Source organism: Schistocerca piceifrons, chromosome 2, assembly GCF_021461385.2.
Source record: "Schistocerca piceifrons isolate TAMUIC-IGC-003096 chromosome 2, iqSchPice1.1, whole genome shotgun sequence".
Taxonomy (NCBI): Eukaryota; Metazoa; Arthropoda; class Insecta; order Orthoptera; family Acrididae; genus Schistocerca; species Schistocerca piceifrons.
This window is the reverse complement of record NC_060139.1, coordinates 379,275,200-379,286,955: the sequence shown is the minus strand read 5'-3', so window position 1 is coordinate 379,286,955 and position 11,756 is coordinate 379,275,200. Positions and strand designations below refer to the sequence as shown.

Genomic DNA, 11,756 nt, shown 5'->3' with positions numbered 1-11,756 from the left:
CTAGAACGTATAAACCTCTTCAGATTTGCCTGGGCACACAAAAAGAATCCTGACTATAGAACATTCTGTCAATTCTTTTCTATCAATAAGTGTTTGCATTGATCTGTATTTCTATTCGTGAAGGCCAGTAACATTGTACGTCATAACTATTACGGCTTCTGAGAACAAGCGTAACGCAACCAATGCCTGCTGGCATCCACATGCGCACCTACTTAGAATTGCACTAGCGTGCCACACTGATGCGCGCCGAGTGCTTGATGCACTCCAAGGTCACTCTGGCGACACGGGAGATCCCCTACCGTGTTTTACGGCACATCGAATGATGAAACCAGTTTGGTGAAGCAGGACTGCTGGAAGTGCCGGAGCAATCCTCTCTCAGTCTCCGTATATAAAGAAGCAGCCGTCGCAGGGATACTGCAGACACCACTATTGTTGGGAACATTAGCTGCAGTTTACTTGCTTTGACTCCTCTTAAACTTCTCCCTACTGCAATGAGAACCTGCGTTGCCGCTGTTCTTCTCGCTCTTGTCACCTTCGCAATCCTCACTTCCGCTGCTCCAGGTAAGTGCTGCTTCAGTAACACGTGTGTGGTAGCCCAGTGGAAAAATGCTCCTATTTTAGCACAAGAAAGGTGAATAGGCTCTTGGCATGCGAACATATTCGTGATCTTTTTAACATGCAACTCACCTCTCACTCCGACAAACTGTCTTAATTCTAACTCGCTCACACCCACTAGTCCATCACTGCACTTGCACTTCCCACTGTCACTCACTCATCCAGCCCAAATTACTGACATTATCTCTTTGTGTCTCTCCATCTGTCACTGTGCCCTGTCTAACAGCCACAGTCTCCTTCATTCTGTCCTACTACCACTGTCTGCCTCTTGCTATCTCTTACTGCTACTATCTCTTTTCTTCCTTCCCACTGCTGCTGTCTCTTCTCACTGTCATTATCTCTCTCTTCCACGTTGACACTGTCATAGACTCTGTCTTTAATTATTGCTGGCTTTCACCCACCTCCAGCTTGTCCTTCACTTTTTTCTCTCCTACTGGCACTGTGTCCTTCAGTCTTTTCCTAGCACTGTTCTGTCACTGTCCACAATGTTTCACTCCCACTGTGTCCCTCTCTTTCTCTCAAACAGCCATTGTCTCCTTCGTTCTTTCCATACCACAACCAATACCTACTAACTGTCACTTTTTCGTCTCTTTCCCACTGCGACTGTCTTCTTCTCTCTCAGCATAAAAAAGCTGGCTGGAAAATGTTTTAATGGTGCTGAGGAAGATAGTTTAAGGCAGCTGGTACCCCAGTTTTCAGTCAGAGCCTTTTTGTGCTTCGACAGAAGCATTTTCTCGCTGTTCCCTTCCTCTAGCCCGCCACAGCAGGCATGGCGTTTATACGAAAAGAGATTTATGAGTGACTAAAATTTTGATAAGTTGTGTGAAACTGAAATAATGCAAAACTATATAATGTTACATCTCAGACCCGGTGTACAAAAATTTTCCATGTGCTTCAATATTAAAACAACATGGCGTTCTGAGAACCCTTCTGACGATGTCGAAGATACTTTACAGCGCATTTCCCCGTTCTACATCACTTTATAAAGTACATTTTCGGCTCATACAGGATTTTACCTGCATATTTTACTTGCTCAAGTAACGTAACTTTGAACCTCTGTACTTCGAGAACGGATGAAGATGTCAAGAAAATTTTCAAAGTTCTTCGAGATCGGAACCTTGGAGTAATATACTAAAAATTTCAGTCATTTGCTACCCATAGACATCTTGGGATCCGTTTACCGGTTTTGGTAGTCAAAAACCATGTTTTTCGTGTTTTCTTAGGAAGCGCCCATGAACTACATGGTGCCTTCATTGGCCCCTTAAGAAGCGCCCAAGACCACATCTAACGCAAGAAGAACCAACCGATTTGCTCCATTTACCTAAGCTGGAGGGAATTTGACCCTGTTCTATGGGATAGTAACAATAAGACTATCCTTCTGTTGGGTAAATAAATGTTTCCTACCCCAACGGCTATCCAAAACTATTAACTATTGACCCCACCTTTGCCTCACTAATAGTCTCCGAGGTATGAGCCCCAGAAAAATCCCGTTTTCATGGCGGGCGTTTTGGGACATATCTAGTAGTGCGTGTTGTCGCACGCATATCGATAGTAAAGCTTGAATAAAACTGTATGATTATCAAAAAAGTGTATTTCATTCTGCAGTGGAGGGTATGCTGTTATGAATTTCTTTGAAACTTTAAAGCTGTTTTCAAGACCAGGACTCGAACCTGGTCCCCTTCCTTTCGCAGAAAATGCTCTACTCCGATTTTCTTCATACATTTCATGTGATAGAGCCTTTCTTCTTGCTTCCAAGGTCTTCAGAAGTTCTTCTGCGCTCAATGCCATACTGGGTCTACTCGAAGAAATAATATTACGCAGAAATGTTTTTCACTTGCATCCTTTCTCGTAGTAGTGCAATTGCAGCAAGATATAGAGAAGTTTGTAAGATGGCAAGGAGGTGGTGGTAGGTGGAGTCTGTGAGGCGAATCGCTAGTCGTGCATGGTTAGTGCAGTTAATTGATCGCTGCCGACGGGAAGGGTACGACACCACGTCCGGCGTACATTTTCATTCTTTCCGGAGATTTTGTGACTGTTATGATGTAGCGACTGGTGTGATACTGCGGCAGTTGCTCTTCACACACACTGTGCCTCCCGGACGGACAGTGAACGTGTCCATGTGAAATTCTACACTGAGTCGTTATGGAACTGAATAATTTATACCAGAGAGACACGTCATCCGGTAGCCAGTGACGTATATTTGTGATACTGCCGAACTCGTCGTTGTTGCCTTAATCTCGTACCCGATATTAAGTTGTTCCAGAGCTGCCACAGCTAAAATACATCGAGATGGCTCTTACGGTGCGGAACACACAAACCACCAGGTCAGCTAATAGGAGAGGGAAAGAGTTATAGTGAGGGCAAACGCCACGTTTGATGACTGATAGAAAACGTATAGTCGAGAATAAATTCCTGACAGTTTTACGTCTGTGCACGCAGAAGGTCCACTTTGTCACAGACGGCAGTAACTGTAGTGTGAAAACTGAAAATGACATATATTTAGGGGGTGTTTCGACATGCGCAAACATCTAATTAGCTGTATTTTCTTAAAGTATGTAAAATTTGTTTTACAATGGTTATAGTCTTTGAGGTGCATAAAATTTTATTAATTACATTATAACCTTTTATAAAGTATAATAATGTATTAGTTTTATCTTAGTTGAGTGTTTCACTTTCTCATGAGAAAAACTAAAGAGCCCTGTTCACCCTGGGACTTGAATTAAGCTGAATTGGTCTTTCCATGGGTGTGGATGGATATTTTCAATGTTTTGAGATCGTGAACAAATTTTTCAGTGCGTGGTTTATTCATAACAAAAGATGGTAGTGTTCCCTACCTTCAGTATATTTATATGAACCAACAAGCTATGATCTGCATGCTGCTCATTAACATAAAGTTCCTACTGCATCAAAAATTATTGCTCTATGGAATATTTGCAACATTTGGTTGTACATATATGTACAACTCACCATTCTCTTCATGTCTTATTGTCCATTCGTCTTTTCATTTCACGTAGTTCCTTTTCAATGAAGTTAGTGTACGGGAGTGGACGGTAAATAATGTTACAGTGTTGATATCTTCTAAGAAACTGTGCAGGTTGTCTGCCGAGTAGATATTCCTTTGTTTATGTTGTATCTATCGTGATTCCGTCATTATTAGGTGCTTCTTTATGCATTCAGGAATTTCATTCACTTACTCCAATAATTCATTCATTATTGTATTCCATTATTCTGTTAATGTGTCCTTCGTGAAATGTAAAATGTTTTAATTAAGTCTTTGACTAGCCGTAGTTAAGTATTTTTGTTGGTCGTAACAATGCTACATGACATTCTTATAGAAGCTACTGAGTATAAATATCTGGTTGATTTGCCTCGAGCTCCATTTAGTTCGGTTGTCTTTCTTGCGATCTATTCATTACAGCCGCACAAGACAAAATGTCAGCCGCGTCCTTAAAGGAACACACTAGTAGCTTTGGATCACTGCGGATGGCATATAACTAGTAACAAGTGGCATTGCGACCTTCTACGTCTAGATCATGGAAGTGTAGTGGTTTGTATGTGCTACCGGTTGTATGGAATCAGTGCAGTAATGTGACTCGGCGTGGAGACGTGACAAAACGGAAGAAAATCACTCAAGTTTTGGGACGTGCCCCGAACCACACCATGACTGAAGTTTCCCACTGCATCAATGTGGACTATTCAATATATCTGTAAGGAATGGTCGCCATGTAACATGCCGTCATAACTGTGGTTGTGAAGACAACCTGATTCGCAGGGACCAGACACGTATGTCACGCCTTGTCAAAGGCAATCAGTTTCATATCGACAAGAATGTACGGTGAATAGCGCGTAAATACCCAGGTCACGCAATAGTAATCGGAGGCGACTATAACCTGCTGAGTATAGATTGGGATACCTATGGATTCAAAGCGCGGGTTACAGACAGACACTCATGCAAAATACTTTTGAATATTTTTTCTGAAAACTGTCTTGAGCAGTTACCTCGGCAGCCAGCACGCAGTGGAAATATCTTAGACCTCGTAGCAACGAACAGGTCGCACCTTATCGACAATGTCATTGTAGAAACAGGGATTAGCGATCATGATGTCATTATGGCAACTATGATTACGAAAGTTAATTAATCAGTCAAGAAGGCTGGGACAGCGTTTCTGGTAGACAGAGTAGATAAGCAGTTATTAACATGTCAGACAGTGAACTGGCATCACTGAGATCCAGTAAGATAGATATAAATGAATTATAGACACACTCTAAGCAGATTGTGAGTTTTGGTTTGGAGAGTTATGTGCCTAGTAACTGGATACAGGATGGAAAAGACCCACCATGGTTTAATAAGGAAATTCGGTGAGTGCTGAGGAAGCAGAGGCTATAACACTCTCGGTTCAAACGGGAACTCGCAAGTGACGACAGCCGAAGGTTAGCAGAGATTCGTGCGTCTATGAAAAGATCTATGCGTGAAGCATACAACAGCCGTCACAACTTAGCAAAAGATCTGGCAGAGAATCCGAGAAAATTGTAGTCGCATGTAAAATGGCTTAGCGGGTCTAAGACTTCCATTCGGTCTCTTGTTGACCAGTCTGGTATGGCAGTTGAAAATAGAAAAACGAAAACCGAAGTTTTAAGTTTCACGTTCAAGAACTTGTTCATGTAGGAGAATCGTGCAAACATATCGTCATTTTATAACCGGAGAACTCCCAAATGGACGACATAGTAATAAGCATCCCTGGCGTAAAGAAGCAGCTGAAAGATTTGCAAGCAAATAAGTCACGAAGTCCGGATGGAATCCCAGTTCTATTTTACACAGAGTACTCTACGGCGCTGGCCCCTTACCTAGTTTGCATTTATCGTGATTCTCTCGCCAGCGCAAAGTCCCAAGCGACTGAAAAAAGCGCAGGTGACTCCATTATATAAGAGACGAAAAGAACGGGCCAGCAAAATTACAGACCAATATCCCGAACTTCTGTTTGTTGCAGAATCCTTGAACATATTCTCAATTGGAATACAATAAACTTTCTTGAGACTGAGAAGCTTATGTCCACGAATCAGCATGGTTTTGGAAAGTATCGCTCGTGTGAAAATCAGCTTGCCGTTTTCTCACATGATATACTAGGAACTATGGATGAACGGCAGCAGACAGATTCCATATTTATATGCTATTTTGTCTAAAACTGACATGGTGAGACCGTGGCTGTGTACAATTAATGTAGGTTGATTCTTACAAAGAAGAATACAGCAACCAGTCACTATTAATACCGCTATTTATTTAATCAAATAGTGCCGTAACATGTTTCGAACTGAGAAGTTCATCATCAGACGGCTGTTCACAAGATTTACAAGATGCGCTTTACATGATCCCCAGTTTCCGTTTTTTATTCTTCCACTGTAGTTAAATATTGTTGGTGTGTTGGTGCCCTACGGTAGAAAACAGTGTTAGAAGCGCCCTATGTGAACATAACTAACCTCAAAACGATGAAATACAGACTAAACAAATATGCGAGGTTAAGTGGTTGCAGTACTTAAATCGAAAATTCCGCGCTATTTTGTTGAAAAGTTGCAGGATTGTATTTTTAAAATAATGTATAATATATGCAGCACTTACACGATTTGCATATCACCATATTGTGCAAAGCACCACGCACCGTATTTATAGATTTTCGAAAATCATTTGACACTGTGCCTCACTGCAGGCTTTTAACGAAGGTACGAGCATACGGAACAAGTTCACAGGTATGTGAGTGGCTCGAAGACTTCTTAAACAATAGAACCAAGTACGTTATCCTCGGCGGCGAGAGTTCATCAGAGACAAGGATATCGTCGGGAGTGCCCCAGGGAAGTGTGATAGGGCCGTTGATGTTCTCTGTATATATAAATGATCTGGTGGACGGGGTGGGCAGCAATATGCGGTTGTTTGTTCATATTGCAGTGATGTACGGTAAGGTGTCGAAGTTGAGTGACTAGGAAAATACAAGACGACTTAGTCAAATTTCTGGTTAGTGTGATGAATGACTGCTAGCCCTAAATGTGGAAAAATGTGAGTTAACCCTAGGACGCCCAAGCCTTTTTTTTCTAACTTGGATGCCTAAGGACGTGGTTCGGCGAGCCCACAGGTATTAAATAAGTTTACTGACGAAAAATTATAATTTTCAAAATGGTTTATGTATTTTAACTAAGGCATCAGTTTATAAATGTTGTTAATTGTTATAAACATTGGTTTGAGTGAATAAAAAATTGACATATTACAATACAAAATACAGATGTGTTCATATACAATAGACTTCTCTGAGTCCTCAACTTCAAGGCAAGAGACACACTTCACAATTTTTTTCTGAATGTGTGTTACACACATGTTAATGACACCGTCCAAAATACTGTTTTGGTTTACTTAGATTATTGTACTTCTACTTCTTTGTTTTAGCTTTCTTACACAAATATGGCACCGACCTTTCCCTGCAGGAGGCTGACGTGCTTCTGTTGTCACTTCTATAATTTTCTTTTGTACAATAGTTTCCATTTATTGAACAATTTGGTTAGATAACCCTCTTGCATTGGCACTTCTTTCTTCTACCTGGAATTTCACTAGTTCCATCCCAGCTTGCAGAAGATAAAGTTTCCGTTTGTTGTGTTTCTTTTCATTCTATCTTGGATGTTGCTCGATGAATATGTGGGACCCTTACCAGATTGAACTGACTGAGAATATCGAATAAATTCAGTGGAGGGCAGCTCGTTTTGTATTACTCCTAAATAGGAGCGAGAACGTCAAGGATTTTTTTTTACCCATCAGTCTTCTAATTGGTTTGATGCTGCCCACCACGAATACCTCTCCTCTGCCAACCTTTTCATCTCTGATACCAACTGCACCCTACGACCTGAATTACTTGCTTGATGTATTCCAGACTCTGTCTTCCTCTCCAGTTTTTACCATCTACAGTTCCCTCTAATACTATGGAAGTTATTCTCTGATACCCTAACAAATATCCTGTCGACCGGCCGGTGTGGCCGAGCGGTTCTAGGCGCTTCAGTCCGGAACCACGCGACCGCTAAGGTCGCAGGTTCGAATCCTGCCTCGGGCATGGATGTGTGTGATGTTCTTAGGTTAGTTCGGCTTAATTAGTTCTAAGTTCTAGGGGACTGATGACCTCAGATGTTAAGTCCCATAGTGCTCAGAGCCATTTGAACCAAATATCCTGTCATCCTGTCCCTTCTTCTTTTCAGTGTTTTCCATGTGTTCGTTTTATCGACGATTCGGCGAAGTACGACCTCATTCCTTACCTTATTAGTCCACCTAATTTTCAACAATCTTCTGTATCACAACATCTCAACGACTCCGACTCTCTTCTATTCTGGTTTTCCCACAGTCCATGTCTCGTTACCATACAATGCTGTGCTCCAAACATACATTCTCAGAAATTTCTTCCTGAAGTTAAGATCTATGTTTGACACTAACAGACTTCTCTTGGCCAGGAACGCAATTTTCGGCAGTGCTAGTCTACTTCTTGTATCCTCCTTGCTCAGTCCGTCATAGGTTATTGTGCCGCACAGGTAGCAGAATTCCTCAACTTCGACTACTTGGTGATTCCCCAATTCTATTGTTAAGTTTCTCGCTGTTCTCATTTTTGCTACTTCTCATTACTTTCTTCGATTTACTCTCAACCCATATTCTGTACTCATTAGATTGTCCATTCCATTCAATATATCCTGCAATTATTCTTCACTTTCACTGAAGATAGCAATGTCTTCAGCCAGTTTTATCATTGGTATCGCTTCACTCTGAATTTTAATCCCACTCTTGAACCTTTCTTTTTTTCCGTTATTGCTTTTCGAGGGACAGATTGAAAATTAGGTGCGAAAGACTACATTTCGGCCTGTCACGGATACGAAAGCGGGTGGTAATCATTAAAGTAAATAGGTCTTTAATTGCAGCGAGATATTTTAACAGAATTTCAGCCACCAGATGTCTCGCCGAATGCGAAATTATTTTGCTGCCGAAAGAAATGACCATCGTAATAATCTAAGAGAAAGCATAGTTAGCTCGGAAAGATTTAATTATTCGTTTTTCTAGGACTGTATTCGACACTGGAACGGTAGAAAAATGGTCTGAAGGTGGTTCATGTAGATGCAGATGTAGAAACTGTCAAATTTGGCACTACAAAGAAACTGGACAGTAGCTGACTGGAGTTGTGTGATGCGTACCTATGTGCTGCGGCTTTTCCCTTCTTCTAGTGATGCAAGGCGTCGAGTGCATCGAACGAGGCGATTGACCCACAGTGTTTGTAGATGGTAATCACGGCCGAAGAGGGGTATATTGTGTTCCTAGGGCGTTTTTCGTGCCATGAATTGGGCCGCTCATTCTGGTTACCGTGAACAGGAACCACGATGTTGCTTTCATCACAGCCAGTGCTCACTTCTTACCGTTTCGTTTTCATGATAACAATACTTTGGACGCTCCCGCCTTCCAAGGTAACGTAAGATAGGGGCGATCACGGTGCTGTATCCATACATTCCTATAATTTCACTCAGGCAGCCTACGGAACCTCGACTGGCCCGCCACATCACCTTATCTTGATCCCAAAGAATATATCAAGGACTATTGGGAATAGCAGGTGAAATGTAGCGGTGAGCATCTTCACAAATGAGTAATTTTACCGGAGCGAATCATAAGTGAGCGGTTTCAGATGGATGTGATATTACTGAAGGAATTTGTAAGGTATCTTTCGTCGAACTGGCGCCACTATGAGGAAGAAGTGGTGTTACACAGTATTAGCGTATGTTCCTTCAGAATGACAGATTTTTTATCCGGTGTGCTTACTCTATGACATGTAATAACTGTGAAGTTTGGTTACGGAAAAATAGTGTCTGTCAATTTCTTGTTTGTCTGATGCTTTGAGAGTCGCTTAGCAGTTTACGGCGCATTAAGAAAAGAGACATCGATGTGACCAGTTTAACATTTTTTTCTCCAGTGAAGTGGCTGACTGTATCACAACGAATGTCGAAGTCCTTTAAATTTCCATTGAATCAAAAAGTGGTTGTTTATTCTATTAATTGCAGCGGGAGGAGAGGATGAGCACGGCGACCGGCACGTGCGAGTCACGTGCGACCTGCTGAGCGCGTTCGGCGTGGAAGACTCTGCGTGCGCCGCGCGCTGCATCGCCATGAACAAGGGCTACAAGGGCGGCCACTGCGAAGACGGCGTCTGCCACTGCCGCAAGTAGCGGGCGACCGTGGCCCTCACGTCTCCAGTGACACGCCGCCACACCCTCACTGTTGTCCAGTGTACATAATCGTTCTGAATAAAGTTCCTTATCTAATGATGCATAAACAGTGTGTGTCGTTATTCCATCCGCAACCTTCTATCGATTAAATGACGTCATTTTTTGAAGTCACGTTGTTTTCCACGTTTGACCGTATTTGTTTTTAAATGATAATTAACTGCAACCTTCAGCTGCCGACAGGTGTTGCTGACATACCTTGATGGTGACAGCTGTCGGCAGCTGAGGGTTTCAATTAAATATCATTTATTCTAGAGAAGCTGCACGGTCATCAATGGTATCTGTTCTTACGAGAACAGTTACTATCTTCATATCTAGTTAAAATGGCTACCCGGCCATTGAACTTCATCTGTGCGAGTGCGCACAGGTTGCCCGAACCCTTACGGGAATCGTCAACTTAAGTGGGCGCGGGTAACGAGTGGATCGGCAAAGTACCTATTAGGAACTTTACGTATGTAGATTGTGGACAGTCGGGAATGTGGTTCTCACGGGAAGCGTGCAAGGAATAAGCCCCTGCAGTCGCGCTGTTCGACTTTGTCCTCGGTGGCTCAGATGGACAGAGCGTCTGCCATGTCAGAAGGAGCTCCCGGGTTCGACACCCGGTCGGGTCACACATTTTCAGCTGTCCCCATCAAGGCATGTCAACAACACCTGTCGGCAGCTGAGGGTTTCAATTAATTATCCTTTATTCTAGAGAAACTGCACGGTCATCAATGGTATCCTTTCTTTCGAGAACACTTACTATCTTCATATGTATCTGTTTTTATTTTGTTATTGCAGCTTCGGCTTATGTGCCATTGCCAAGCATCTACTAAGATATAATACAAAGTAGCTACTAAGATCAATGTAATAGGAGAACAACAGTATGTATAACTAGTTTGCAGTCTGTCAACATCCACGTACTTACAAGTTTCATATCACGGCATAGAAACAGCTTAAAAATAACTACGTGCCGGTACACCTGTGTCACTTGTGATGGTCAAAGAGTCCACGGCTGTTATCAATGAAACGAGTAATACGATACTTGGATTCGTGTAGAGTCAACGTGGGATATATGCGTATATCAACGTAAGGCCTGTGTACACAAAAGAATAAATAGTAAGCGGTATATTAATGATTATGATGCTCCATTTGTAAGAGGTCCATGACTAAGGAATTTATTGCTAGCGCACTCGAGCAGATGTAATTTCGATGGATTGCTCACGCGCTGCCTGCGATATGTAAGCTGTAAGAGTATCTCAGACCAGAGAGCGGTGTTGGCTGCAGTAAGAGCAGTGACACTAGGAGTAAGCAGTAGCTAGCAGTCGGATGTATGGAGTTCGCGGGACCGGTCGTGGGGAGCGATGGCGGTGCCTGAGCGATGTAATATAAGGTAAAAACAGCCGCGCGCATATTTAATTTATTGTAACTAAATTTGTATTATTGTTATATCAAGTCCCATGTACATATTTCAAAAAAATCTTTTAATTTTAATCTTTTTTATAAAATTAACTTTTGGCATTCATTCGTCTGAATGTAAAGATTTTACTAATTTCTCCAATCCATGATCGTCCAGATTATCGTAAGGAAAAATCAGTTGTTTCTTTTTATACATGACAAATCTAGCGGCCAGCATTGCACTAGCATGTGCCAGAAAAAATTCTTATAGGAGCAAATATATACGCGTTATCCGGCGACTTCAGTGAGGTAAGAATTTTCAATTCATTCAGAATGATCTTTCAGGGCTCACGTCCAAATTTACCAGTTTAGATTCACTGTCAGTTAATTATTGAAAGGTTATATATGAGTCACATTTTTTATTGGGAGGTTATTCACGTTATTATTGCGAGGTTACGGAATAATAAACTGTTGGGACGTTAC

General features: G+C 42.0%; 1 protein-coding gene across 1 annotated transcript; it reads left to right on the top strand.

Annotated features, from left to right (window-relative positions):
- The first annotated feature begins 387 nt into the window (after positions 1-387).
- On the top strand, positions 388-9,946 carry LOC124777619 (defensin-like). Its single transcript, XM_047253089.1, has 2 exons — positions 388-561; positions 9,676-9,946. The coding sequence occupies exons 1-2, from the start codon at positions 492-494 to the stop codon at positions 9,837-9,839; spliced, it is 234 nt and encodes a 77-aa protein (XP_047109045.1). The 5' UTR covers positions 388-491; the 3' UTR covers positions 9,840-9,946.
- The last annotated feature ends 1,810 nt before the right edge of the window (positions 9,947-11,756 follow it).